This window comes from Purpureocillium takamizusanense, chromosome 1 (genome assembly GCF_022605165.1).
Source record: "Purpureocillium takamizusanense chromosome 1, complete sequence".
Classification (NCBI taxonomy): domain Eukaryota; kingdom Fungi; phylum Ascomycota; class Sordariomycetes; order Hypocreales; family Ophiocordycipitaceae; genus Purpureocillium; species Purpureocillium takamizusanense.
In genome coordinates, this window is record NC_063068.1 from 5,152,175 (window position 1) to 5,178,307 (window position 26,133).

At 58.7% G+C, this 26,133-nt stretch overlaps 9 protein-coding genes across 9 annotated transcripts; 3 read left to right on the forward strand and 6 right to left on the reverse strand.

The window, feature by feature from the left end:
* Positions 1-802: 802 nt before the first annotated feature.
* Positions 803-1,192, forward strand: JDV02_001573 (uncharacterized protein; the record flags this gene model as incomplete). The annotated part of the gene is made up of 2 exons (XM_047982513.1): positions 803-815; positions 882-1,192. The coding sequence occupies 2 exons, from the start codon at positions 803-805 to the stop codon at positions 1,190-1,192; spliced, it is 324 nt and encodes a 107-aa protein (XP_047838479.1).
* Positions 1,193-7,261: 6,069 nt separating this feature from the next.
* GCV1 (Aminomethyltransferase) lies at positions 7,262-9,305 on the reverse strand. Its single transcript, XM_047982514.1, has one exon. The coding sequence runs from the start codon at positions 9,042-9,044 to the stop codon at positions 7,662-7,664; it is 1,383 nt and encodes a 460-aa protein (XP_047838480.1). The 5' UTR covers positions 9,045-9,305; the 3' UTR covers positions 7,262-7,661.
* A 326-nt stretch (positions 9,306-9,631) lies between these two features.
* Positions 9,632-12,154, reverse strand: VMA13 (H(+)-transporting V1 sector ATPase subunit H). Its single transcript, XM_047982515.1, has 3 exons — positions 11,223-12,154; positions 10,610-11,135; positions 9,632-10,558 (listed from the first exon to the last, which is right to left on the reverse strand). Exons 1-3 carry the CDS (start codon positions 11,518-11,520, stop codon positions 9,943-9,945), a joined length of 1,440 nt encoding a protein of 479 aa, XP_047838481.1. The 5' UTR covers positions 11,521-12,154; the 3' UTR covers positions 9,632-9,942.
* An 895-nt stretch (positions 12,155-13,049) lies between these two features.
* JDV02_001576 (uncharacterized protein) lies at positions 13,050-15,615 on the forward strand. The gene is made up of 2 exons (XM_047982516.1): positions 13,050-14,638; positions 14,716-15,615. The coding sequence occupies exons 1-2, from the start codon at positions 13,480-13,482 to the stop codon at positions 14,829-14,831; spliced, it is 1,275 nt and encodes a 424-aa protein (XP_047838482.1). The 5' UTR covers positions 13,050-13,479; the 3' UTR covers positions 14,832-15,615.
* On the reverse strand, positions 15,428-17,073 carry RPL9B (60S ribosomal protein L9B). The gene is made up of 4 exons (XM_047982517.1): positions 16,945-17,073; positions 16,633-16,680; positions 16,114-16,547; positions 15,428-15,969 (listed from the first exon to the last, which is right to left on the reverse strand). Exons 1-4 carry the CDS (start codon positions 16,988-16,990, stop codon positions 15,919-15,921), a joined length of 579 nt encoding a protein of 192 aa, XP_047838483.1. The 5' UTR covers positions 16,991-17,073; the 3' UTR covers positions 15,428-15,918.
* A 604-nt stretch (positions 17,074-17,677) lies between these two features.
* Positions 17,678-19,136, forward strand: PEP8 (vacuolar protein sorting-associated protein 26). Its single transcript, XM_047982518.1, has 2 exons — positions 17,678-18,793; positions 18,856-19,136. The coding sequence occupies exons 1-2, from the start codon at positions 17,962-17,964 to the stop codon at positions 19,002-19,004; spliced, it is 981 nt and encodes a 326-aa protein (XP_047838484.1). The 5' UTR covers positions 17,678-17,961; the 3' UTR covers positions 19,005-19,136.
* JDV02_001579 (uncharacterized protein) lies at positions 19,072-22,996 on the reverse strand. The gene is made up of 3 exons (XM_047982519.1): positions 22,271-22,996; positions 20,180-22,213; positions 19,072-20,132 (listed from the first exon to the last, which is right to left on the reverse strand). Exons 1-3 carry the CDS (start codon positions 22,902-22,904, stop codon positions 19,312-19,314), a joined length of 3,489 nt encoding a protein of 1,162 aa, XP_047838485.1. The 5' UTR covers positions 22,905-22,996; the 3' UTR covers positions 19,072-19,311.
* A 312-nt stretch (positions 22,997-23,308) lies between these two features.
* rhp51 (RecA recombinase Rhp51) lies at positions 23,309-24,780 on the reverse strand. The gene is made up of 3 exons (XM_047982520.1): positions 24,541-24,780; positions 24,334-24,481; positions 23,309-24,279 (listed from the first exon to the last, which is right to left on the reverse strand). The coding sequence occupies exons 1-3, from the start codon at positions 24,622-24,624 to the stop codon at positions 23,468-23,470; spliced, it is 1,044 nt and encodes a 347-aa protein (XP_047838486.1). The 5' UTR covers positions 24,625-24,780; the 3' UTR covers positions 23,309-23,467.
* A 122-nt stretch (positions 24,781-24,902) lies between these two features.
* Positions 24,903-26,133, reverse strand: JDV02_001581 (uncharacterized protein). The gene is made up of 2 exons (XM_047982521.1): positions 26,083-26,133; positions 24,903-26,010 (listed from the first exon to the last, which is right to left on the reverse strand). The coding sequence occupies exon 2, from the start codon at positions 25,857-25,859 to the stop codon at positions 25,131-25,133; it is 729 nt and encodes a 242-aa protein (XP_047838487.1). The 5' UTR covers positions 25,860-26,010; positions 26,083-26,133; the 3' UTR covers positions 24,903-25,130.

Here is a 26,133-nt window from a genome sequence, read left to right on the forward strand (position 1 = left end):
GACGGCGGGTTGGTCGGTCGGACTCGGGGCGCTGTTACTGCGACACCGCTGCTGGCTCATATGCCGGTTTCAGCTGACTGGGCTTGCATGCAGATGACTTTCAGACAACTGACGCTGACGCGGATGGTCGCAGGCTCAAGCCCCCCCCCCCCCCCCCTTCCTCCCTGGCCTCGGCTCCCCCAGCTTTTTTTGGTATGCCGGGAACGTGGGGCCTCATTGTCGGCAGCGGCGTCAACTCTCACCGATAGGGAGCGTCGTTGTTGCACGGCAGGCTGCATGAGTTCTGGTTGGCGCGGGCCAGTCTGTGATCATGGGGGGCTCGGGTTGAAGCCACCTGCAGCTGCTTGCTCATCAATCTCAGTCGAGCTCTCAGGCGCGATGACGTCGGTGGTGACAGCGAGGCAGGGTGGTCAACGGCGAGGCCTGCTGTCGCTGGTGGGATGTCATGTCTGCAAAGTGTAAGTGTGTGAGGGTGAGGTGACTTCTGTCGTGTTCCACTGCGAGCACCGATATGAGGCCAGATTTGTCTGCCTGCGTGTGTGCACCTGCTGGACGGTGCAGAAGGAGCGACCTGTCGTGCTGCTTGCTCCTGCCGCGCGCACGCACGCAAGACTGTGTGTGGCGACAGTGATGGGAGACTGGCAGGTACCAGGCCTGTACCAGTACCTTTGCGCCTTCCACGCTCGACGAGCGGAGAGATTAGTACTGAGAGAAGAAGACGCAAAGACACTCTTTTGCATGTGCCACTGCGAGGGCATGGCGCCCTCCCGCCGCCGTCCAAACGTGGTGGCCGTCACCCAGTATGGCTCTGAAGCGTAGGTGCTCTCGCCGACGACAAAGAGGTCCCAGCTCACATCGCCCTTGGGGGCCAATCAATCGAGGAAATACCGACCAGAGTCCATCCGCTGCTTCGGTGGGCTACGTGGTACGGGGTGACGGCGTGTTGGCGGCGCTCCCAGGCCGCGTTGCGCAGATGCAGTTTGTCGAGCACAAAGGGCACCGATATCGCAAACAGTCCTATACGACTCAACTCAGCGACGTTTGCTCAAGTTGGGTGCTGCGACCTGCGCGAGTGCCTCCTCCTCCAGCGGCGACGATGATGTGTCGGCGGCGAATTGCCACTTGTCATCTCACGGCGACGACGAAAGCAGTCATGTATAAACCCCCTTCTCGCTTCCTGCCAAAACCATGATTTCTTTCTTGCATCCATCCCAAGGCGCCTTCACCGGATACCGACCGGCCCTTGGTTGCCTGCTGTATCGACCAGGTCTGCACGTACAGACGCCTGGCCAGCCTGAGCTAGCTGGTCTATTATTTACCCCTCCGGAGGACAACCGAGCCACTACGATACCCTGTGGCATACTCTATGACGGGCTCGGCGCACACGGCCTGGAGGTGTTGCTTGCTAGGTCCGCTGAGCGACGCCGATCAGGAGCAGATGGATCCGGCGCAACCGGGGAAGCGAGCCTGACATGACGCGACTGCAACTCGGCAACGTCGAATTGTTCTTGATTCGCTGCGATGGCCACGGCGCTAATGCTGCGTCACCCTGTGCCATGGACGACTTCATCAACGAAGCGGGCACGCATCGTGGCAGCGATTACGACTACCAAGAGCCAGAGACGGCCGCCAAAGACTTCGGCTGGCTGGCTCGCCGCGTTAGGTAGAGCCATGGACGACAACTTATACGGGTCGAAAAGAGGCAGTCGATACCGAGGTCAACGTCGTCAACATGGGCTTTGACCAAGAGAGTGGTTGCAAGCCACTGCGGCTCCGGCCTGTCTCCTCTGGCAACTCCAAACCACGCGACGAAGCTCGGGATCGTGTTGAGCACCGTGTGCCCGGCGGCAATGATCACTTCCTTCTCTCCATCAAAGACGGTGATTGACCATGTGCTGCCGGGCGTATATACATCGCGGAAGACCGACCCGGACTTTGACAAGACGGCCCTCCTCTAATTCCTATACAAATACAGGGGAATGCACGGCAGGGCTGCCTTGCACACCGAGCCTTGAGGACCGAAGTCCTCAGCGGTCTTGACATCAGTACGGGTCTCTGGCCATGAGCTAGCTTAGAGGCACCGGCAGCAGCTCCGGCCCCGGCCTTAGGGGAAGGGGAAGGGGGAAAAGATGGTATGTCTTTACGTAGTAGTAACAGTGGGGAAAACGCCGGTAGATTATAAATTGGGCCAAGCTTTAAATACTGCTCTCTGATCTACCTAAAGTATGCAAAAACCGGGCCATAGAAATCCTTTCGAAACTTCGTTCCTCAAGGCACTAACTACGTACAAAGTGTCGCCCATCTCCGCCCAGTAGTTTCAAGCCGGTCTCCCGTAACAAAACAAACCCCCGTATTGCAAACCTAGGGTGCATACTCAGCATCCACGCTAATAGGTAGTTAGACTCGTTAACCTACTGAGTTCTGACACTGTCGAGAGCTATAGCGCCCCCAGAGTTCCCATTTCTCAGGAAGATCCGAGGTGCGGTTGAGGTAGGGATGCAATGCCCAAAAGAAACCACATGATTGAGTCACCTCCCCGCAATGCTATATATAAATATATTAGCAACGTATATCCCCTAGCTAGTAATAAGAGTATATACATACTCCTTTGATGGGCCGTCCATTCCACCAGTCTTTAGCAGCTAAGGCTTCGCCTTCGAATTCATATCTGTGTAATAGCTCATCGCCTTCTTTTGGGCATCGTCCGCTAAAAGCAAGCGCTACGGACAAAAAGGAGAGGAAGAGAAGCCTCATAGTTGCCGTCGGATGTCTTGAGAGTTGGAGGGTTCAATTGCGGTTCTTGAACTAGCTGATACGGGGTCTGGGGGACCAGAGGCGCCTTTATATATACGCGTCATTATATCAGCATTGATAGAAATGATATATACACGTAATATTGGTGACAAATTGGCCGCCACGAGGGCAATATATTATCCCTCATGTACGATCTAGGTGGGAGCCTGGTAGACGCACGGATGCCTATTGTACCTTCTGAATGCCCGGGGGCCATTTTAGCTCTACCCGGGCGAGGCGTCGCGCTGCGCACGGTGTTTCCAATTGCCGAGGAGACAGAGCAATTAACTAGTCATATAAAGTGTAAACTGTTCAATGGCTTTTACGCAAGGCCAACCCCACCTTTGTATATATATACAAAGTAGTAGTTGTGTAGTGAACTTGTGTGTAATGATGGCGACCTCTGAGTAAGCGATGAGATTGATAATCCACGAGACTACTATCATTGACAACTACATACAACGTCCTCGTAGTCATAGGATTAGGGCTGTGATTGATACGCCCCCATTTCGGCTCTTTGTAGGAGGAGGTATAATAATCACGTACCTTACTTGAAAGCAGCATTCTATTACCCAAAACTCGAGCACGAAAAACGCTTCATTCGAGAGTCCTTCGGCTTCCAAGTGTAAGGCGCAAGCGGAGAACAAGTCTCGGTTGACCCAATGAAGTGATGGGCCGCAGGCAGCACGCCGATCATCCCTGCCGAAGTGAACAATCATCGAAACGCCAAGGCCGCATAGCGTCCGCGAGCCGGCGATGTCGGGGCAGGTGGTAGAAGCCGAAACTCGCCCGACGCCGGCCTATGCCTCCTCTCATCCGACATGTCTATCAAGACCGGCGGCGGCAGCGCTGGGTGCCGCTTTCTGGAATGGGGTTTCCACTAAGCGCAGACGGTATCCATCGTGCGTATCTGCGACACCCCCCCCCCCCCCCGGGGGGAACGAACGATGGCCTGCTCGGTGCGTGTCTGAAGATGGCAAGCCGAAAAGGCCCGAAGCCTCGAGCCACACGTTCAAGGAGTCAAAGAAATCTCAGAAATACAGGAAGTCTAAGGAGTCGAGCGTTACAATTTAGTCACGAAATCACGTTCTGATCATGATGTAGAGAAGAGAGAGAAGGGGGGGCATATAAAGACCGCTTGTCCTTGCTCGAAAGAAGCGGTTAACCTCCAATTCTATCACTATCGCCATACTCATTCCCACGCTTCACGCACTAACCAATTTTCCACGCCCTGCCTCGTCGGCCCGTCCACACCCTACGACATGCGTCCCTACCTCGTTGTTTCTTTGCTGTTAAGCGTGGCGCAGGCCGGTTTTGAGATCAAACACGGCGTACGTGCAAGGCGAAGGGCCTGGCCCCCAAGTGCAGACCCGCGTGAACGAATGCGTAACAGTCGAGGGGATTGGCTGACATGGTGTTGCTTCTAGCGATGCGACAAGGCGGAGCAGAAATGCTACTAGAATATTGCGTTGAAGGAAGGGCTTCTCGGGACCTGCCACGATCATTTCAAAGTGAGTCTTGCTTCCCCCTCTCAGACCTCACTCACATGGACAGCCTGTTGTTTGCTCAGTGGGCATTCGTTATACAATATTATATATATATATATATGTACGGAGTGCCGTTGACCCGGGACGCTAACGCTCAACTCTCCGCAGTGCCCCAAACAAGGCGGGAGGTGCTGGTGGAACTCTAACGGCGACGCTACCCGGTGCACGCCGCCTACTATCGAGGCGGGATACTACCTCACGCGTTAGTCCCAGATGCACGCTCGCAAAGGGCATGAGACTTGCCGCTTAGAGGTGTAGAGTTGGTGCATGGCGCGGCTTTTTGGCTGAAGTTTTGAGGCGGCGCGCTGGCTGGAGTGAGGAGCGCCCTTGTGGTCGCAACGTTCGGGCCACACACAAAAGAACAACACTCGTGTCACGGCACGGGAGACGCCAGTGGTAGATGCCGAATTTAGAGCTGAGGTTAGTGGTAGAAGCTGAAAACGCATCCGGCTGCGGCCTGTCCCTCTTTTTCCATCTTTGATATGCTTTCCCGTGGAGATGCGGTGATTGAATGCAGCTCCTAAGATGGTCCTTAACTAGCAGACGAAAACATTGTCGTGAGTAGTGATTGGGTTGGTTGTTACTGTTCGCGCAGACAGAAAGACTGGCCTGGCCGCACAGCTGGCTACTTAGTAACGTACTGGTAACCTTGGTTCAGGTACTGAATAATATCCCGTGCTTTCTCGGGGTACTATGCGCACGGGACGGCAGCGCCCGCCCGCGCCGCACCGCAAGCCAAGACATGGCGCATCTTTTTCCATGAGAGAATCATGTTGCATAGCCCCGCCACTGGGCTCTTGCGGTGACAAGGTCCGATTCACTTGAAAAGCGCATGACCGTTCTTTATAGTTTCCTCACAATGTCATGATAGCGGCGGGCATCATGTTCGACTCGGGATCACCATGGGGCCCGGCCAGCCTATGGTCCTACGGCCCCCCCGGAACTGCGCCAGTGACTATCTAACTACTACGTTACGAATTACGTCCGTGACTATTTTGCTCCCTCCGCCCCTCCCCCATCTTGGATTGGACTGTGATGGCCTCGCCCGCCTCGGCCTTGGCGCCGCCGCGGCCCGCGGTGCGACACAATGCCGCCGTGCAATCCGTTGCGTGACGATGGTTGAAACTACAGCGCCCCGTGTCTCTTTTGTTGCTGTCCGGTCCACCCCCGATACGTTTCACGGTTCTTCTCGCGCTAACCCAAGTCGTGCGCACGTTGATTGTGTATCGCAGTCTAGATCAGACCAAGTTTTTTTTCTATCTGTGCGAACAGCAGCTCAGTACTAAATCGTTACGGGACGCTCATGATCATGCCCCGTGTTACGCCCCCCCCCCCTCCCCGTGACTAATGGCCGCTCCGTGCACATGCAGATAGTATAGACATAGGCAACCAGATTGAAACTGCAGACAAGGCAGACGGCGCGCATACGCCTAAGAAGCCGGGCGTTATATCGTTCGTCACGACATCATGCGTTAGTCACGATGCAACAAGGGGGGAATAAATATGGCATGTATATCAAGGCCGCTACCATTCCCCCCCTGGCAAGAGACTCGGCATGTCCAACCACGATCCAGTACCACCAGACTTGGCTCCTGCTTCTTCTTCTTCTTCTTCTTCTTCTTCTTCTTATTCCGCGCCAACTCTCAAATCGACCTGCTGCCGTCTACTATACGACATGCGTCCTTACCTCGTCCTCGCCATACTTTTTCGCCATGTGCTAGCCGTAACTCTAACCTACGAGGTCGTAGCCGGTGTACGTACGACTGGGGCGGGAAGAAACTTGCGGCGTGCCGCACCTCCCGGGGATATACAACAGACGTCGAGAACGCTAGCTGACGTACGTTTGCTTCTAGACATGCCATTTCGAGGCGAGGTCGTGCTACAGGGACGCTGAGAAAGGTGAAGGGTTCCTCGGGGTTTGCAATGACTATTATCCCGTGAGTCCCCCTTCACCCCCCACCCTTTTCGGGGGTCTCGCCTTGACGGGCCCTTTTTTTTTTCCCTTTGTTCTTTCCCTCTTCGGAGTGTATATCCGTGGAGCAGAGTGTACCAGCAAACGCAAGGAAGGGGGGAGGGTGGCGGAGGTGGCAGCGTGTGTGTGTGTGTGTGTGGTTCATTACTCAGGGGGACGCTGACGCTCCAAACTCTCCTCCTCCGCAGTGTCCTTATACCGGCGCACCATGCACGACGATCCTACAGAACAGTTTTACCCAGTGCCAGGGGAAACTGGAGTCTGCGGGGCGGCATAAGCTCAAACCAGACAAGAAGAAGAAGAAGAAGGAGGGGGAGGAAGGGAGCACCTCTTTGACCGAGGCGTGAGGCGACATGGCCAACTGCCGTCGTGGTCGCACCGTTGGGATCACACACAACCACTCATGTCGAGGCACGGGGAGGCGCGCGCTCGTGGTGGTTGGTGGTGAGCGAAGTAGATTGTGGAGGAGTGGAAGTCGGATTGGGGCTCTTCTAGGTGTGGTAGGCCCACCACCAATACCTTGCGCACCCGACACCATCCAATGCGCATATGCATTCGCTCTAGGTACATACGTACCTCATGCAGCCTTGTATTAGCGGGGCGCCCAACGCAGGGATTAATACCTCCTCCCACCACTGCTCGTGACTCTCTTTTTTTCTCCTTCTTTTTTCCCTTCTACCCACGCAACGTCCAGTCCTCACAAATTGACCCTTTTCCTTCACAGCGCCACCGTGGAATTGTCGGCCCGACGCACCGCGAGGACACCCGTTGCCAGACCAATACCAACCCCGCCGCTCGTTTGAGGGGGGTCGCACGTTTCTTCTTCCGTGGCGGCTCCCTATGGTTTTTCGCGGCGACAGTCTTTTCTTCTCGCTCGTGACGATGATGATGATGATGATGATGATGGTGACAACGATGATATGAAGGAGTGGTGGCGGTGGCGGTGCATGTCGTACTTTTTGCTTCGACACGACGCGGGGGATGTGCAACGCGCGACGGCTGGACTCGGCTATCTATGGATGGATGCCAGTCCGTCCGTCTTGATCATCGCCAACCGGCGGGACCGTCGTCGTCGTCGTCGTACTCATTATCGTGGGCATCAATTTCACGTAGCGCCGCAGCAGGATGGGGGGCTTCATTGCTTCAATTGTCCTTCAATTTCATTGCCACATGTCCAATTCGCAATTTTCGCCAGCCGTTTCCCCTCGGCGTTGCCCAAAGACGCTTTCAAATTGCAAAGAAAAAGAGTCTATACACACACAAACTCCGCCCAGCGAGTGAAACACGTTGAAGTATCCCTATTCTGTTCAAGTGATAAAAATCCCTACACATGGCCCCCGGCTGCTTCGCTACGCATTGCTCTTGTGGTACCGCGTCTGGACAAAGGGCATCTTGGTCACAACGCCCTTCCTCTTGCGGCCGCGGACCACCACGTCCAGCTCGGTGCCCGCCTTGTGCAGGCCGTCCTTGACGTAGCCCATGGCGATGTTCTTGCCCAGCGTCGGGCTCGGGACGCCGCTCGTGATCTTGCCCACCGTCTGGCCGTCCTTGGCCACCTCGGCGCCGTCACGCGCGGGGGCGCCCTCGACAACAAAGCCCACGCGGCGTCTATCAACACCAGCGCCGCCCTTGCTCTTGGGTGTGAGCTGGGGAATGATGACCTCGGCGCCATGGAAGCCGCCGGCGGCGCGGCGCTCTTTGGGAATGACCCAGCTGAGGCCGGCCTCGACGGGAGTCGTCGAGTCGTCGAGGTCGTTGCCGTAGAGGCACATGCCGGCCTCGAGGCGCAGCGAGTCACGGGCGCCGAGGCCAGCGAGCTGCAGGCGCTCGGGGCCGGCGGCCTTGAGCAGGGCCTCGACGGCGGGACCGGTGGTCTCCAGGGCAGGGTAAAGCTTGCCGTTGAAGGAGATCTCGAAGCCGTCCTCGCCCGTGTAGCCGCCGCGGCTGATGAGGACGGGGTGCGTCTTGGAGCCGTCGGCCAGCTTCAGGTCGGCCCAGACGGCGTTTCCAAAGTAGAGGGCGTCGAGGTTGACGTCTGAGGCTAGGACCTCCTTGAGCACGTCGGCGGCCTGAGGGCCCTGCAGGGCGACGAGGCCGGAGCCGTCCAGGCGGGTCCACTCGACCGAGCCGCCAAACTTGCCCAGCTCCTCGTCCAGATACTTGGTGTCCTTTTCGAAGCAGGCGCCGTTGGTGACGACGTAGTACTCGTCCTCGCCGATCCTGGTGATGACGGAGTCGTCCACGATGCCTCCGGTGCCGGGCCACAGAAAGGTGGTCAGCTTGCTGGCCATGTTGGCCTGGGTGGCCCAGCCCGAGGGTGTGACGCGCTCGAGGAAGGCGGCGGCGTCCTTGCCTTTGAAGATGTGCTGGACCATGTGGCTGACGTCAAAGAGCGAGGCATGGTTGCGGGTGAAGTGGTGCGAGTCGGCGAGGGAGGCGCCGGCGTACTGCACGGGCATGCTGTGGCCCGCGAAGGGGACCATCTTGGCGCCGTGCGCGAGGTGCACGTCGTACAGCGGCGTCTTCTTCAGGTCGGCGGTGGCGCCGGCGCCGGACGCGAATCGGACTTGGCCGTTGCGCCTGGCGAGGCCGACGGCGGGCGTCGCCGCGGCGGCGAATGGGGTGCTGCTGCTGCTGCTGCTGCTGCTGCTGCTGCTCGAGGTGCCGAGGCGCGCGCGAGTGAGCGCCCGGGGCGCCGCCCGGACGGCCGCTGTAGCAAGGCCCGACTTCATGCTGGAGGGGAGGGGGGGAGATGCGGCGCGTGCGAAGGGAAGAGGGGGGAGGTGCAATCGTCGGCGCAATTGAGGCGATGTTAGAGGAAGGGAAAGGAGGCAGGTGGAGGAGAAGGAAGAAGAGGAGGAGAACGAGGCAGGCGGAGACCAGCGAATAAAGGACGATGGTCCGTGTGGCTCGACGAACGAGGCTTCTGGACTGGACGCCGTAGAGCCCTTGGGCTTGGGGGAGGCGGTATATGAGAGGCTGCTCGTTCGCACCTTCCCCAGGTCAACGGGCGAATCTGTGACTGATGAAATGCTCAATCGAGTAGGAGCGGTGGTGGGGCGGCGCGGGTCTCCACGGGCCCTGGACACGCCGCTCCGATATCGAACCGCGCCCTGCCGGAGCCCCAGCGCGCTGTGCTAGTAATTATTACCTGATGTCAACCCACCCGTGGGCCACTTGCGGTGCCCTGGTGCGCCCAACTAAACATGGCGTGTGTGTGCCTGGACCGCCCTTGATGAGAAGAACTGAGTGTCATATTGCCGTGGAGAACGCGCACGAGAACCTTCACGCCGCAGCCACGGACCACGGCACGGCATGGCATGGCACGGCATAGCATTACTAGCTAATAAGTTGGGGTCCAAGGTGCTGTATGTAGTGTAGTGTAGTAATGCAATGCAACCAACTTGCTACCGTAAGGTGTAGGTGCGCCGCACAATGCAGCTTCTGCGACGGCCTCTGCGTGCTCGCTCTCCGTCCATGATCGTCTTGTACAGGCCATCCCTCCTCTCTCTCTTCTCACTCACACAACCAACACTACCGAGCGGGACGCGGGCTAACCAGAGCGCTCTCCATGATTCCACAAGCATCGTCGACCGTTGACGCAAAATACAAACATCATGCCGGCAAGCACTACTTCTGCTCAAAGCTGTACTTGAGCCAGCCTCCCAGCGCCCGCAGGCTCTCCCACCGCACGTTCTCGTCGTCCGACTGCATCAGCTCCATGACCCGGCGCTTCAGCCCAATCTTCTCCAGCTGGTGCCGCCGCTCTGGCACCTCTTTGACCAGGCACCCAATGTCGTTGCACGCAATGGCCAGCACCTGCTTGTCGTTGTCCCATGGCTGCTGCATAATGGCCGCCAGCTTGCGCGGGATCTCGCCGTTCTCAAAGTCGAGGATCTTGCGCGCATTCTCCGCCCAAAACACCTCACTCCGGTGCGGCGGCGACCACCGCAGGTGCCCGGCCTGCACCTCGGCCACGTACTCGTCAAACGTCGTCTTGGTCTTGGTGTACTCGGCCAGTAGCTCCTTGAGGCTCTCCAGGTCCTCCAGCAGATCGGGGTCGGTGAGGTGGCGGCTCGTCAGGTTCTCGAGCAGCCCCGGCAGCCGAGCGAGGACAGCCGTCGGCAGGAGGGACTTTTGATTCGCCTCCAGCAGGTTGTAGAGCGTAGAGAGAATCAGCCGCGTCGTCTTTTCCTTTGGAGACAGGCGCAGCAGCTGCGTGTACAGCAGCACGATATCGTACTCGCTTCAAGAGGTCAGCATGTACCATCACAAACGTGCCCCGCAGCGCACTCACTCGTTCAAGTCGTCGCCAATCTCTTCCGCCTCGAAGCTCATCTGCCATCCCACCAGCAGGACGTGGTAGAGGAGCTGCAGCCCAACGCCGCCGCCCAGCGAGCCCTCGAGGCCGACGTTGCGTGTACTGGTGCTGCCACTCCACAGGTTGGCGGCCGAGTCGCCTCCGTTGCCAATGCCCGCGGCCGCCTGCAGGATCTTAATCAAGGGTCCGACCGTCTCGCTCCGCTGCTTCCAGAACTGCTCGCGCGAGACGTGGCCGAAGAGGAGCGCCGAGTACTCCTGGACCGCAATGTCCTGCAGCCCGGCATCGGTGCTCTTGGCGAGGCCCGACAGATAGGTGAGCAGCACGGGCAGTGCCTGGAGGGTGGCGCGGGACTCATCCCGCGCAAGGGACATGAGTCTCGTCAGGGCATGCGCGGTAAGCAGGGGGATCGTGTCTTCGGTGGTGTTGGAGTGCAGCAGCGGCAAGAAATGGCGGTACGGGTCGGTCGTCTTGAAGAGGGACTTGGCCAGAGACGGGACAGCTGCGGGTGAAGAGTCAGTCTCCGGGCGGGGTTCGTGACAGGGCAGCTGCCCAAAATCCCGGGGAACGAGGGAAGGCATCGTCTCACCATCGAGCAAGTCTGCTAGCAGCACGAGCATGTACTGAACGATGTTGGCGTTCTTCCCCGCCGTCTCTACGACGCTCGGTTTGCCCTCGTCACCGACAAAGAGCAGACGGTAGCCATCGAGGTCAGCTTCCACGACCTCCCTCCGCTGCTCGGGCTTCTTGGCCTTGTCGACGGCGCGGACCTTGGCGTACTGGTCCTCGGTCACGGTGCGCGCGCGAACGGCGCCGTCCCAGGGGATGAGGCGCTGGCGAATGTTGCTCTGCAGCGAAGCGAGATACGTCGGCGGGTCGAGCGACATGGCGGGCTGTGAGGGCGTTGCGTGCGCAACGGCGGGCAAGAGTAGTCGTGGCGAGCAAGGACGGGGGAGAGGAGAGCCCGGCGAGCAATGACGCGGCGGCGGATAGGTGGGAAGCAGCCGCTGCTGGCAACAGTGAGGATGGCCCGTGGTGGAGGATGTGGGCGGCGATGGTGGTTCCCGGCGGCTGGATGAGGTGAGGTGAGGTCGCGCGGAGGATGGCCCGAGTGACCAGCGGCAGGCGTCACGGCTCTGGGGCTGTATGTCTCTCTGGTGACCTGTGCCAGGGAAAGCTCCTGCTGGTGCTCTGAACAGCCTACGCTGCTGAGCTAATTGCCCAGCTGCACTTGGGGACCCACCTCTTGCACAGGCGCTGTTTCGCCGGCAAGGGTGTGGGATGTGTTTGAGAGACCGTGGGCAGATTACCCGAAGATGGGCCGCAGCCGTTAGCGCACGAGTCCTGTCGGCTGTAGCGCCGCTGCTCAGCAGGCGCACCCTGGTCGCACCGGGACGAGGGTCCTCCAGATCGTCACCAGCAGCATCTTACATCCAGCCACCGCAGTTTCCTGAGGCGCAATGCAGGGACCCGGAGCGGCCAGGCGTGCAGTGCAGCGCCCAACTCCCAAGTCAGTCATCCATCCCACAGCACGCACCGGGCTGCAGCCATGGACAATGAGGCTGCAGCTCCAATGTGCCTGATTAGGAAGCTCGGGATTTAAATGTCATGGTCGTCGTTGTCGTTGTTCCTTCGCCGCGAGCGACGATGTTCAATTTACCCGGCGTCCCGGACTCCCGGGTAGCAGCAGTGTCAGCTCTCTCGCCTCAGTACTAAGGTGACGCTGGGGACGCCGATCGCTTCACGTTTGCCTTATCGATACCGCATACCTGATAGCATGCAAGATGCAGACACTCCGTCTAGGCGCTAGAGCACGAACCCAACGGCACCTGACAGGCGGGCAGGGCAGCTTCCGTCTGGTCTTGTGTTGAGGGAGCTGGAAGCGAAGCCCGCCCCGGCGGCGCCGAAACTCAGCAGCGCGCGAGTTGCAACGCCAGCCAGCCATGATGCAATGCACACGACGTACCATGACTACGGTCACACAGAGGAATCAATTTACCCCCGGTACCCTTGGGAAAGAAACGGGTTGGAACCAGGGATATCAGGGCCGATCCTGGAAGCTGTGTCGAAACAAAGGGACACTACGAAGTTGAGTTAGTGTCTGTAGCTCGCTCGTACCTGGAAATGGAGGGGCTGGGCCTGACGAGCGGGTGGGCGGGCGGTGGTGCCCAGTTGCCCCCAGGCCACTGCCAGTTAGGCCCAGGCGCTGCCTCCCTCCCCCGAACCATGGCCGGCACACCACTGCACCACTCCAGGCAGGGAAGGGCCAGAAAAAAAGTGTGGTGGTGGGGGGAGGAGGGGAGGTGGTTGGGGATGGAGACGCAGCGCCAGCGCCAGCGCAGACGTGCAGCAAGCCCAGTGCCTCTCTCTTAAAGCTTGTTGCATCGCCTGCAGCAAACCGTTTGTGCGCTTCCCTTCTGGTTCCTTCTTGTGCGAGAGAGGCTTCTTTTTTACCACTTACCTACCTCCTGTTTTTTTCGCCTCTGCGCAAGGTTGGACAGAGCTCGACTCTCGTCGTCATTGCCACTCACTACCCGCAGCGGCCCGCGCGCCCGACCACCCTCGCGCTACCACCACCGCCTTCGTACGCAATTGCTAGACTGCCGACGGCCGAAAAGCACAGCGCCCCTCCCGCTCCGCCCGCCCGCCCAAGTGTGCGTGTGTGTGTCCCGCATTCCAACCGCCCGTCCCGCCCGCCGGGGGGGACCAGGAGCGAGGAGCGGACGGACAAACGCCCCGAAGCTTGGGGGTGGTGAGATCAAACAGAAACAGAAACAGAGAGTGAGAGAGGGAGAGAGAGTGGGACGGACAGACGGAGCAAGCGTCCGTCAAAGTAGCAGCAAGCAATGCGGCAACCCATTGTCGTCGCCGCCGCCATCGCGGCCGGCCTCGTCTCCGCCTCGCCGCTGCCCAACCACCCGCTCGACGGCCGCGGCGGCGGCGCAGCCAGCTTCGGACTCGGACTCGGCCTCGGCAGCCTCCCGTTCCTCGCACCGCGCGGCGGCAGCTGCGGCAGCGGCACCGCCTGCGGCGTCGACGGTCAGCTGTGTTGCTCCGGCGGGCAGGTGTGCACGACGCTCTCCAACAACATCGCCACCTGCCTCGCCGGCGGTGGCGGCGGTGGTTACGGCCAGTACACGACGACGTGGACCGAGACGCGCACCTTCACCAGCACCATCATGACGCACTGGGCGCCCGCCCCCGAGCCCACCGCCGGCGTCGACTGCGTGCCCCAGGCCGCCGAGCAGCAGGCCTGCGGCTCCATCTGCTGCGCCGGCTGGCAGACGTGCGCCTTCAAGGGCCAGTGCTCGCTGCGCCCGGGCTACCAGGAGCCCAGCACCGTCGTCGTCACCGCCTCCGACGGCAAGCTCACCACCCGCTACTCGGCCCCCTTTCGCATCACGGGGACCACCACCGTCACCGGCAACAACGGCCAGCCGCAGACGAGCGGCCCGGCCACCGCGACGGCGACGGCGACGTCCTCGGCCCCGACCTCCACCAGCACCAGCGACGGCGACGCCATCGGCGCCGACGGCGGCACCACCAACCACGGCCTCAGCGGCGGCGCCATCGCCGGCATCGTCATCGGCACCCTCGTCGGCGTCGCCCTTCTCCTGCTGCTGTGCTTCTGCTGCATCGCCCGCGGCCTGTGGAACGCCATCTTCGGCCGCAAGCGCCGCCACCACCACGACGAGAAGCGCGCCTCGCGCGTCGACGTCACCGAGGAGCACTACTACCGCCACGGCAGCCGGCAGCCCTCGTCCTACGCCCGCCGCGAGCGTCACGGCGGCTGGTTCGGCGGCGGCGGCGGCGGTCCCTCCTCTGCCGGCGGCCGTCGCGAAAAGAAAAAGTCGGACGGCGGCTGGTGGCTCGGCCTGGCCGGCGCGGCCGCCACCATCCTCGCCCTGCTCAACCTCAAAAAGGACAAGAAGAAGCCGCCGCGGAAGCCCATGTCCTCGCGCTACAGCGACTCGTACTACTCGTACACCGACGCAACCAGTGCCAGTAAGTCTATTGTCCCCCCCTTCGCTCGTTCCACATGAGACGGCGCCGGTTTCGCTCACACGCCTCCCCCGTCACAGGCAGCTCCAGCTCTGGTGGTCGTCGCACCCAGTACACCCGCCACCCGAGTCGCAGCGGCAGCAGCCGGCCGCCGCCTCCGAGGTCTCACTACTCTCGGTCCTCGAGGCGGCCCTAGACGTGTCGCTCGACGACGACTTGTTCGCAGATCCTGTACATGCCGCCGCACATTCTTCTGCACCGTCAGTCCTATGCTGCTGTGAGTGCCGCCGCCGCCGTCTCCGTCATGTGATATACCATGCGCGCGCGCGTATACGTCCCTTACGGCTACGTACTTACGCCGTCTTGGACGTTGCACAAAATCTGGCACCAAGTCCATTGTGCTCTTTTTTCTCTTTTCTTTCACGCACATTATGCACATGATACAAATCAAAGGGAGCTTTCCCCGGCGTTTTGAGGAGTCCCAACTCTCATGTCCCCCCCTTTTCTACCATTATAACCCCCCCTTGTCTGTCTGTATACACCGAAGGGGGGCAGGTGGGTGGGTGGTGGACCGGTCTGATTTACCGCGCGTACGCCTGCCACGCGCAGCACGCCATTTGCAATGAAGAGCGAGCCCGATTCTTGTTTTCTGCTGTTATTGTTGTTTCTCAGGGAACCGGGAAGGCATGGGGGATTGGAGGCAGAATGAAATGAGGTCACATGATGAGAAAACGAGCGCTGGATAGCATCGTCCAGAGGGAGGTGATATTACGACATGAGACGACCCGCGGACGGGGCGGTCAGGGAATAGATGAAGATCCCCTGTGACGGCCGCTCCGGACGCTGGACGATACCGCACATAGCATAGACTGGAGGGGAGAGCTGACCAGCTTCGACTGCTTTGCTTCGCATGCAACGCAGTCTTCAATGTAATAACGACCATGATGGAAAATCGTCATCCTCATCCTTTTGGTTCCCTCATTATCTTGGCGCGCCTGAAATATGCAAACTCCGTTTTTTCTTGGTCCGCACGACAAGTGCTCACCAGAAGATGATCCCACCAGACCACCATCACCCCCATATGGGTCCATCCCCCACCACTCGGCACGGCGCAGGTAGCGTTCGTTCGGCAGCTGTTGGCCGCTGCTGGCACAATGGATTCTCGCTTTACTTTTGAAAAGTTTCTTTTGTAGCCCTTTTGCTACGTGACATGCATATGGTTAAACCTTCGCCACTCCAGAGACCCAGAAACGCAAAAGAAACAAGATCCCCGTGACCCGCGTCTACTCCTCGACAACGTTGCCCTTCTCGGAAACGTACAGACCGTCCAGGAACTGCGGCAATTGTTAGCACATAAAATTCTCTCTCACAGCCGATGCCGGCGCCGCCACCACCAGTTGTGTTCGTCTGGCGCGACGCAACACAGCGATTGCGGCGGCGGCAGCGGCGGTATCGGATAGAGTCGGGTCGGGTCGCACCTTTCGGATATCCTTGTTCCGGACCTTGCAGATCTGCTGGATATCGGCGGCGCTTTGCGAGACGTTCTCCAGGGAGTTGCCGGTCAGGATGAGCTCATCCTTCTGGGACTTGGAGATCTCGACGTCGACACCCTCGGCCATGGTCACCCGTCGGACAATCTTCTCGCCAATGAAGTTTCGGATCTCGACCTCCCAGACGCCCGTCTCCTTGTTCTGGTCAAGGTTGACGTTGATGGGGAAATGGGCGTAGACGTAGCGCATCTTGTACTTGAAGCCCTTGGTGACGCCGATGATCATGTTGTTGATGATGGAGCGGACGGTTCTCAGGGTGGCGACATCCTTGCGGGCACCGTGGTGGATCTCGATGGAGATGGTGTTCTTCTTGGGGTGGCCGAAGTTGACAGCCAGGTGACCGAGGTCCTTGACGAGCTTGCCTGCATTCCCACCGCTGTTAGACTAGACTGCTCGACGACGCCTGAGGAGAGAAGGTTTCGTGTTCGCGGCGGCGGGTGTTCGTACCTCGGGGACCCTCGACGGTGACGATTCTCGTCTTGATGGCGAGCTTGACTGTATAGGTGAAAAAAAAAACTTGTCAGCACTCTTTGTCTCTCCCATTGCTGCCCCTCACATCGTCCGCGTTCGACAAAATTTCGCCCGGCCGCCCGAATCGCTCAGTCTCTCCATGCCGAAAACATTTGGCTTCGTTTCTCGGTAGGCGAGAACTTGCGATCGGGGGCGGCCGGACGGCAGGCGCGGATGCCAGAATTCGTCGAGACGCGGACGGGATAGTGACGCAGGCGGCGAGCGGCGGAAGAGTTGAGAAGAACGTACCACCCTCGGGGATGTCGAGCAGCTCCTGAGAATGAATGTACTTCATCCTGCCGGTATTGTGGTTGCGGAGGGGATTGTCGAGGTGAGGGTGTCTTGGGACGTCGGGGCGGCGGTCACGACGAATTGTTGGCGAAATCGTGTGGGCGGGAAAAGTTCTAGGGCTCGCCGCACGTGAGGGCAAAAGTTGCGCGCGCCGGAATTGAGCCGGCCACGGTGGGGCTGGGAACGACAACCAAGGTGGGTGGGTCGCCAACCAAAAAGAGGGACGGAAAAGAGTGTCGTGACATATCACGTGATCTACATTTTCCCGAAGGATGGACGGACGGACGATGGCCCCGCTTTTATTAGTCTTCAGTCTGTTTGGGGCAGGCCTGCGTGGAAGGAGTGAGTGCACTGACGGCGCCAGGGGAAGTTGGACCTGCGTCAACATTGGCGATGCGGACATCCTCAGAAATAGTACGACTTTCAATTAGGATGTGTCTGGCAGGTTATGCTGGTTTTCGTAGTTCGTCGAATTGAGCGAAGACGAAATCTCTTCAACGCCAGCCAAGTCAATTCCTCGTACTTCAAGTACCATGCCTTGTACTTCGTACTGAGGCATACTGTGCTGTACCTCAGGTATCGTCCGGGGACAACGGCGGGCGCAAACACACCGACCCCACTGCAGGTAAGCCGGACCGCGAGGCCTGGCCGCGGGCAGCTGAGAGAGAGAGCTCCCGCTCCGGTGACAGTACGTCAGCGCAATCAACACCACACCACCACATATACCACACCACGAAACACGGCCCCCCCGTTGCGCACCATCCCGTCGCATCCTACCTTCCTACCCCTTTAACAACGTCCGCCCATCGACGTCCGCGACGGCCGGCCGCCTAGGCCACAACAACCACATCGGACCTCCTCCTCCCAGGCGTCCCGCCGCGATACCCACGCCAGAGCAGCGAGCGACAACGAGCGACAAAGACAAGACACCGCGTACTCTGTAGCAGCCGCCGCCCGCCCGCCCGCCCGCCCACCATGTCGTACTTCTTCTCCACCCCCGTCGACATCGACATCGTCCTCGAGGACGCCGACGACCGCTCCATGGTGGACGTCAAGCTGGACAAGAACCGCCGCGAAAAGGCGCCCCTCTACATGGACGGCGAGTCGGTCAAGGGCGCCGTCACGGTCCGTCCCAAGGACGGCAAGCGCCTCGAGCACACGGGCATCAAGGTGCAGTTCATCGGCACCATCGAGATGTTCTTTGACCGCGGCAACCACTACGAGTTCCTCTCCCTCAACCAGGAGCTCGCCGCCCCCGGCGAGCTCCAGCACCCCCAGACGTTCGACTTCAACTTCAAAAACGTCGAGAAGCAGTACGAGTCGTACAACGGCATCAACGTCAAGCTGCGCTACTTTGTCCGCGTCACCGTCTCCCGCCGCATGGCCGACGTCATCCGCGAAAAGGACATTTGGGTCTACTCGTACCGCATCCCCCCCGAGATGAACTCGAGCATCAAGATGGACGTGGGCATCGAGGACTGCCTCCACATCGAGTTTGAGTACAGCAAGAGCAAGTACCACCTCAAGGACGTCATCGTCGGTCGCATCTACTTCCTCCTCGTCCGTCTCAAGATCAAGCACATGGAGCTGTCCATCATCCGTCGCGAGACCACCGGCGCCGCCCCCAACCAGTACAACGAGAGCGAGACCCTCGTCCGCTTCGAGATCATGGACGGCTCGCCCTCGCGCGGCGAGACCATCCCCATCCGCCTCTTCCTCGGTGGCTTCGACCTCACCCCGACCTTCCGCGACGTCAACAAGAAGTTCTCTACGAGATACTACCTCAGCCTGGTCCTCATAGACGAGGGTGAGCCACCAACCCACGGCCCCCAATGTGCGCGCAAGCTTCGTTCGCTAACACCTTTCAAGATGCTCGCCGGTACTTCAAGCAATCCGAGATCATTCTCTACCGCCAAGCCCCGGATGCCATACAGGCCCCAGAGGGTGGCATCCAGACTCTGCCGGCGCCCAGCGAGGCCAAGATGGCCGCCGCCCAAGCCGCCGCCGCTCAGGGATGAGCTGCCTCTGAAAACGCCAAGCGATATCCTCTGTTCATAGTCACGTCCTGTTTTCTAGCATAGGGTTCGGCGTTTTTGGTATCATTGAGCTGGGCAAGTTCCTGCGTCGTTTAGTTCAAAGCTGTAGCGTAGACATTCTTTCTCTCTAAGAAAAAGAAACGTGCCAAATCGTCGTTACTCCATCATGATCCTGTGCCCGAGTTCCCAAGGTATCTGAACCGCCCTTCCCTCGTCGTCTAGCCTCTCCAAATGAGCTCTCCTTTGCGGTGATAATACAGTCAGTCCCCTTCATCCACTGATGCCTTCTTCATGCAATCTCCATGATATCGCCAGCCTCGAACCCAAACTGATTATTCTGGATCGCGGCAATCCGATCCAGCTCGTCCTGGTACTGCTTCCGGATGTCCGCCAACGACACCACCCTCCGTCTCGGGGCCTCCCCGTTGTGCTCGACGCCCTCGTCGAAGATCCAAGCCTGTTTGGCATCCACGCAGCTGAGCGCGTTGATGAGCAGCAGGTAGTGCCTGGTGACCGGCGTGTCGAGCACGTCTTCGCCGTCAACCTTGTCTCCCTCGCCCGCGCGCCTCAGCTTCTGGATCCGGTCCAGGATGACCGAGGCCGCGCCGCGGTAGTTGCTGCGCTTCATCCTCCACGCGTACAGCACTTGATGGTAAGGAAACCCGTTGATCACATCCATTGTGTTCCTACACCGCTGGGCGAGTATTGTATCCACATCCTGTTGCATCCCTGGGAACGGTAACGATACCAGCTCATGGCTGTGATAAGTCTCGCACATCTTGTCAACGAGCTTTCGCAAGCTGGAATGCTTGAGAGCCTCGTTCTTCATGGACAGCAGGCTGGTATGCGCCAACTCGAACTGCGAAGTGGCCAAGGCCGCATTAAACAGCCGACTGAGCATGTCTGCATGAGTAGACTCGTTGCCCTTACCGGCATTCAGGAACTGGACCGCAAGCCGGGCGAAATCAAGGACGTAGGCGTATGCTCGGTGTCCCTCAAAGAGCGCAACAATGTGGGAGTAGTACTTGGCCTGGCCGTTGTTGAGCAGGTTCCACTCTGTATCGTCAAGCAACCCGCAGCTGTGACGGTCTGACTGCACGTTCTCTGTGGCTGTACTAGGTTAGCTTCGTCTTTTATGACCGTTTGACCAAACATACCCATGCCAATGGCAGCTTTTCTGAAGTTGATCGCCGCCGACTCAAAGTCCCTGAGAACCAGCGACACTCGTCCTTGGATGTAGACGGAGAATGGGTTTTGGTCGCAAAAGGGCGCCAGGTTCAGAGCTAGGTCGGCCCTTTCTTGCTTGACAAGTGAACATTGAATCAGCGTCGGGGAAACCTCAATGTCGCTGTCTGGTGCGCAAAGGTTCGCAATGAGCTCGGTGATGCTGAACGACAGCGGCTCATTCCTAACATTGCCAAAACCGAGCAGATGTCCCACATTGGCTTCCAGCGCGGTAACAACCTGGGACTCCTCGCCGCCCTTCTTCGAGAGCACGGGCGCCGCTCCCTTCTCCGCCTTGAATAGCGGAACAGACAGTTCTGTTCGCGAGAGCCACTTCAGCAGCTCCAGCCTCCTCAGTGAGCTCACGAGCTCGCGATATACCGGTCCGATGCTGACCCGGTGGTGCAGAGCCTCTTCCTCCGTGTCGAATTCAAACTCCATGTGAACGAGGAGAATGAGTTGAGAGAAACACACTTTCCATTGGAGATCAATGTTGTCCTGAACACCTTTCATGACGAGCTTCTTGCCAAACTCGGTCAGCGGGTGTCGTAGGTGGCGTCGTTTCGCCTCTGGCGGCGCGGCAATCAAATCCAGTACGGATCGGTAGAGATCATCAGTGACAACGCCAAAGTTGGTCCCCAGGGCGTCCACGACCTGTGCGCAGTCCTCGTCGGTAATGCCACGCCAGAAGCCAGCCTTGTCTGAAAAGTATTGGATGCGCTCCAGATCCGTCTTGGACGACTCCTCAAAGATTTCCTGCCGTAGCACCGCGGTGCAGAGCTGCACGTAGTTATCGGAGAATCCGTCCACGAATGCCAAGGCGGCGCCGACCAGTGCCGCCTGGTCGACCTGGTCTTCGTCTGGCTTTGAAAGGTTATGATGTAGTCGTTCTAGGTTGCTGCACTCGGTGATCGCGGAAAGCAAATCTGTGCACACCACCCAAACCATGTCAGCCTCGGGATCGAGTGCCAGGCCGATGGCCTCGCCTCGTTGCCTGTCGAGCTCGATCAGAAGCCGGTAGAATCGTCGCCACTGAGTTTCGCTCGACGCCCGGAACTGCTCGTAGTCCATGGCACCCGAAGGACCGCGTTCCAGGGATGCCGTAGAGCCCAGAACGGAACAAATCGACTCGGCGAGGCCTCTGCCCTTGCTGCTGTCCTTGGGCTTGCCCAGTCCCCGCTCATAGATGGACAAGGCCGTCTCCAGTGTTGCTTTTGTGAACCGTCCGGGCTGCAAAATCGCTTGAAGCCACTTTTCTGTAACATCGGTCGAGTCGCATGGGCCCGACGTCTGAGCAGCAATGGTGGTTGTATCGGCATAGACGCCCTCCCATCCAGACTCCCAGGTGGGGCCCATGTTCTTCCTGTCGAGCTCCAGGCGTTGCACTCTGTACGTCATGTTGTTTTTCCAAAGAGTCCAGACGTTGACGGCGCCTTCCGTTGGGGACGCTAGGACGAAGTCGGCGAGCGTCCAAATATCCGAGGACGAAGGCGTTGGGGGCAGCAGAGTGTTCCTCGGGAACATGTCCTCGACCATGACAGTGTGCGCATCCTTGGCGATGATCTTCCAGAATTTGAACTCTCCCGGGCCGATTGGGGAATACGTGGCGCAGAACCGCTGACCGCGATGCCGTCCAACGACTTGGACCAGGTTTGCCTGAGAGGGATCGATCGACCACTTGCCCACTTCCTGCGGCGACCGGTCCACGTCCAGAAGGTCTCCCGTGTAAAGAATCTGCCCGTCGTTGACGTTCCAGATGCGCATTCGATGATCGAGGCAGACTGTGATTGCGAACAAGGTATCCTCGAGGCCGAAGGAAGTGACTTGCAGCGACGTTGCGGCACTGTATTCCATATTGACCTTGCCGTATCTGATGGTGTGCTTGCCCTGGAACGGTAGCAAGCTGCGAAGGTTCTGAGCCCAGCCTTGCACGTTGAAGAATGACTCCTTCCATAGTCCGCTAGATGCTGTGTCTGGTTTAGTCTCGCCACGTCTGTTGAGCTGCCTCATCAGGGATAACTCACTGTCGTCCGTCCGCGACTTGTCGAAACGAATCATGCCACCATCGTTGACTGTGGCGAGCAGGACATCCGCCGACACGGCCACGAGGCGGTGCGCCGTCTTGAAGCCCAAGCCGGCCGGGGACTGCACCTTGCCCAGCTCAGACAGACCGGCGTCGACAGCCGTCTTCTTGCGGAACAGGTCGGGGCGCAGGGTGAACGTGTACAGCCGCGACGCCTGATCTAGGACGAACACGCACAGCGCGTCGTGCTCCTCCGGATCCGCAAACGCCACGCAGCCCTGCTGAATCGGCACAGCGAAGTGGAAATTCAACACCAGCGGCGCATCGGGGGCCTTGTCCTTCTTGCACACGTCGGCGGCGCGGATGCTCAGCAGCGTGCCGTCCTCGAGAACCCTCCACAGGAAGCTGCGGGGCGTGTCGTGCCATCTCCGGTGATATACCGAGGATGCGGACGCGAGGTTCTTGATCTTGAATGTCGTTTCATCTTCGGCAGACGACTCGAGTGCCAGCTGCTGCTGCTGTCGACCGCCGCCGCTTTTAGAGGGCACGCGGATCGTCACGACCGAGGCCGGCGCAGGAGGCTCGAGGTTCAAGCGGGTCTCTTTGAAGAGATATTGGGTTTCGCTCGAATCCATCTCGCCTCCATCAAGCGACCAAATATAGCGGAGGGAGAGTTTCGACGTCGGATTGGAGGGCGGCGCGAGCTGATGATTGAACACTGGCGGGCAGTTGGAGGCGCGTCTGGAGGCACAAAGGAAATTCGAGCATGGGGAAACTTGGAGGTCACAACTGCGCTAAACCCAATGTGGAAAACAGCTGGGTGTCACCACACCAGCACCCAAACGACGCAAAAAGTGCAGAGACAAATGAGGGAAACATTGAAACAGTGACAGCACCAAATGCACGCAAAGTCATCTGACATCAACAGATAAGACCTTATTTTGGCAACTGCCTCCCGGTGTCGATTGTCATGAGGCAGCTTCCTCGAGCTGGACATTATCTTGGGGACTACCATCAATGAGACGAGGAAGCAGCAGGAATCGCGAACAAGCTGAAGATTACTATTTGTGCGGAAATTCTAGACACTCAATTTCTTAAGCACATAAATGCAAACGCCATGATCCATGCGCGGCCCGGCTGGACAAGCCCGTCTTCGTTCCATCATTACCGTGTTTGCTCGTTGCTCGCGGCCCGAAACCTAATCCTTCTCCATGTCCTTTGGCGACGGATCTCCAATGCCATCCTCATTGATGGCAAACAGCGTGTCGCTCTCTGGCAAGCAGGGGCTGTCGTAGATCTTGGCAACACGTGTCTCGCCACGGCCCTTCTTCAAGCTGATACGGGTTGTACTGGCGTGGGCAATGATATTGCCGCCAATGGGCTTCTTCGGATCAGGGTTGAACATGGCGCTTGGTCCGCCGTCGACCTGTGCGACGACCTGATTCGTGATGACAACGGCGATGCCGAATTCGTCTGCCAGCCGCTGCAGCGTCCGCATGAACTTGGCGAGGTGCGTCTGTCTGTTCGAGAGCTCGCCGCGCCCACAAAAGTCCGTCCGGTACAGGGCGGTGGCGCTGTCGACGACGAGCAAGGAAAATCGCGTCTCGCACATCATGGCGGCGGCCTGGTTCAGCAGCTGCAGCTGGTGATCCGAGTTGTACGCGCGCGCGTAGGCCACGTTGTCGAGGACCTCTTCCCCCGACAGGCCAAATCGATTGGCGACGGCTAATAGCCTAACGGGCCGGAATGTACCTTCGGTATCAATGTACAAACACTTTCCCTCGCCGCCGCCCATGTCAAAGGGCAGCTGACACGTTACCGCCAGCGTGTGGCAGATTTGGCTCTTTCCTGTCCTGAACTCTCCAAACAGCTCGGTCACTGAGCCAGTCTCGATACCACCGGCGAGCAGAGTGTCGAGATTCTTGGATCCAGTCGTGATGGAAATGAGTTCGCTTCGCCGTTGGTGCATTTCGGTCGCCGTCGTGAAGCCCATTGGGACCAGCTTTGAGGCTGAGAACATCAGTCAGCCCTTGTCACTTGGATATCTTTGGCTTGAAAGCATACCCTCGCCCAGAATTTTGGCTGCCTTTTGCTCCGAAATACCCTTGATCTGCTCTAGCATTCGACGCGGAGTATACGCGACCGACTCGACCGTGTTGAAACCGCCATCGACGATGAGCTGAATGTCGCGCTTGGTCAGGCCGGCAATTCCCTGCAGGCATCAATTGTGAGCAAAGTTCCCGTCGACTGGCTACGCGCTGCACCTCCTACCTCGAGGGCCGAAAGTGGCGTCGGCGCACCGGGCGAGGTCATCTGCTCCTCGCCCATCATGGACTCCTCGTGCTCTTCGCTCATTTTGTATTTTCCTTTATTTCAACCGTCTTAGGAGCAAACAGAATGGGCTACACAACACTGGCGACGAATTCAATGAGCGGTGGCGTGGATTGCGAGGCATGTGATGGTGTTGATTAGCAAGCGCGGCAGGACGCGTCTCGAAGACAGGCACCAACGCCACCACTAACGCCAAGTCATGTGACCGTTTAAAGACCAGCTATGTGCCGTCAACGTGTCTGTCTACCTCACCCTATTACCTTTCAATTCACATTCACAGGCATCGCAAATGTCAGAGATTTGTTCGAATTTTGAATTCTTATTTATCATCATGTGGTGACCGAGAGATCTACATGCAACCGAATGAGCGTCGGTGAACCGCTATTGTAGCCGACGTTCCAAACTAAAGTATTAAATGCAACCAGGAAATGTCCCCCAACACCGTCCCATGCATGCTGTCGTGAAATACACCAGAAACTCATCGACGAGGTTTTCTGGAAAGTGGTGGGTGTTTGGCGCCTGTCGTCTAACTAGATGATGGCGATGCGGCGCGACTCGTGAGGCTTCGCCTTGGGAACCGTGACGCTCAGAATGCCGTCCTTGAAGCTGGCGGTGACGGCGTCCTGGTCGATGCGGCTCGGGAAGCTAAAGGTGCGGGAGAACTCGCCGATGCTGCGTTCCGAGAGCCAGTACTTGGCCGTGTCTGCAGGCTTCTTGGCGACCTCTTGAGGCTTCTTAGTTGTCTGCTGCTGCTGAGCCTTTTCGACGACCTCGTATGCAGAGTCGCCCTCATCCTCGACCGTCGCCTGATGAGGCGAGCCATGGGGCACCTCGCCGCTCTCGGTTGTTGAATCAGGGGTAGGCGCATCCTCGAGCTCATCGGATGGCGCGGCGCCAGTGGCGTAAGACCGCTCAGTCCGGCCGCGGACGACTAAAGTCTGCGGCTCGGTGAAGTCGATCTGGACGTTCTCCTTGTCGACGCCGGGGAGCTCGCCGTGGAGCTCGTAGTGCTCACCAGTCTCGCGGACGTCAAACTTGGGCTGCCAAGAAGGAACAGTAGACCGCCGAGTCTGTGTGCTCCCACGAGAGTAGCTGTCAAACTCATCGAGGAGGCGGAAGAGAGGCGTGAAGGAAGCCTCGCGGTTGTAGCAGTGGCGCGGGAAGAAAGCCATTGTGTGGTTCTGGGCTGGCTTGAAGATCGAAAAGCGCTTCAGGCTGCGGGGAAGTCTTCGTGGAAGAGATGATTGGTAGGATTGCATAAAAAGGTTGTTTATGCGGTTGTGTGTGCTCTGAAGAAGACAGAGGACATTACTCCAAGGACCCAGTCTCTCGCTTTATAGTTCCAAGGTGACACGCTGCGAGCCTTCTCCCGTGTTCGGGAATGCTCGAAGAGTTGGTGAGCAGACATTTCTAGAATGTCCTTCTACTAAGCCGGGAGCAGGTTGAAGTGAGAATTGCGCGTTCCGTGGCGCGGATGCTTACATTTGCGGATGGTGAAGGTAGTGGTGATGCCCAGACAGTCCTGGATGGGTG

What these genes read in the sequence shown, in the direction of transcription:
- GCV1 (XM_047982514.1), bottom strand. Translation starts at nt 9,044, where the DNA reads ATGAAGTCGGGCCTTGCTACAGCGGCCGTCCGGGCGGCGCCCCGGGCG.
- VMA13 (XM_047982515.1), bottom strand. Translation starts at nt 11,520, where the DNA reads ATGTCGCTCGACCCGCCGACGTATCTCGCTTCGCTGCAGAGCAACATT. An exon ending in GCTAGCAGACTTGCTCGATG is followed by an intron (nt 11,136 to 11,222) that starts GTGAGACGATGC and finishes CTTCACCCGCAG; the next exon opens with CTGTCCCGTCTCTGGCCAAG. An exon ending in ATTGGCGACGACTTGAACGA is followed by an intron (nt 10,559 to 10,609) that starts GTGAGTGCGCTG and finishes GACCTCTTGAAG; the next exon opens with CGAGTACGATATCGTGCTGC.
- JDV02_001576 (XM_047982516.1), top strand. Translation starts at nt 13,480, where the DNA reads ATGCGGCAACCCATTGTCGTCGCCGCCGCCATCGCGGCCGGCCTCGTC. An exon ending in CACCGACGCAACCAGTGCCA is followed by an intron (nt 14,639 to 14,715) that starts GTAAGTCTATTG and finishes CCCCCGTCACAG; the next exon opens with GCAGCTCCAGCTCTGGTGGT.
- RPL9B (XM_047982517.1), bottom strand. Translation starts at nt 16,990, where the DNA reads ATGAAGTACATTCATTCTCAGGAGCTGCTCGACATCCCCGAGGGTG. An exon ending in GCTCGACATCCCCGAGGGTG is followed by an intron (nt 16,681 to 16,944) that starts GTACGTTCTTCT and finishes TCACCTATACAG; the next exon opens with TCAAGCTCGCCATCAAGACG. An exon ending in GGAACAAGGATATCCGAAAG is followed by an intron (nt 15,970 to 16,113) that starts GTGCGACCCGAC and finishes CAATTGCCGCAG; the next exon opens with TTCCTGGACGGTCTGTACGT.
- PEP8 (XM_047982518.1), top strand. Translation starts at nt 17,962, where the DNA reads ATGTCGTACTTCTTCTCCACCCCCGTCGACATCGACATCGTCCTCGAG. An exon ending in CCTGGTCCTCATAGACGAGG is followed by an intron (nt 18,794 to 18,855) that starts GTGAGCCACCAA and finishes ACACCTTTCAAG; the next exon opens with ATGCTCGCCGGTACTTCAAG.
- JDV02_001579 (XM_047982519.1), bottom strand. Translation starts at nt 22,904, where the DNA reads ATGGATTCGAGCGAAACCCAATATCTCTTCAAAGAGACCCGCTTGAAC. An exon ending in CAAGTCGCGGACGGACGACA is followed by an intron (nt 22,214 to 22,270) that starts GTGAGTTATCCC and finishes AACCAGACACAG; the next exon opens with CATCTAGCGGACTATGGAAG. An exon ending in AAAAGCTGCCATTGGCATGG is followed by an intron (nt 20,133 to 20,179) that starts GTATGTTTGGTC and finishes AACCTAGTACAG; the next exon opens with CCACAGAGAACGTGCAGTCA.
- rhp51 (XM_047982520.1), bottom strand. Translation starts at nt 24,624, where the DNA reads ATGAGCGAAGAGCACGAGGAGTCCATGATGGGCGAGGAGCAGATGACC. An exon ending in CGCCACTTTCGGCCCTCGAG is followed by an intron (nt 24,482 to 24,540) that starts GTAGGAGGTGCA and finishes TGATGCCTGCAG; the next exon opens with GGAATTGCCGGCCTGACCAA. An exon ending in AGCCAAAATTCTGGGCGAGG is followed by an intron (nt 24,280 to 24,333) that starts GTATGCTTTCAA and finishes TGATGTTCTCAG; the next exon opens with CCTCAAAGCTGGTCCCAATG.
- JDV02_001581 (XM_047982521.1), bottom strand. Translation starts at nt 25,859, where the DNA reads ATGCAATCCTACCAATCATCTCTTCCACGAAGACTTCCCCGCAGCCTG.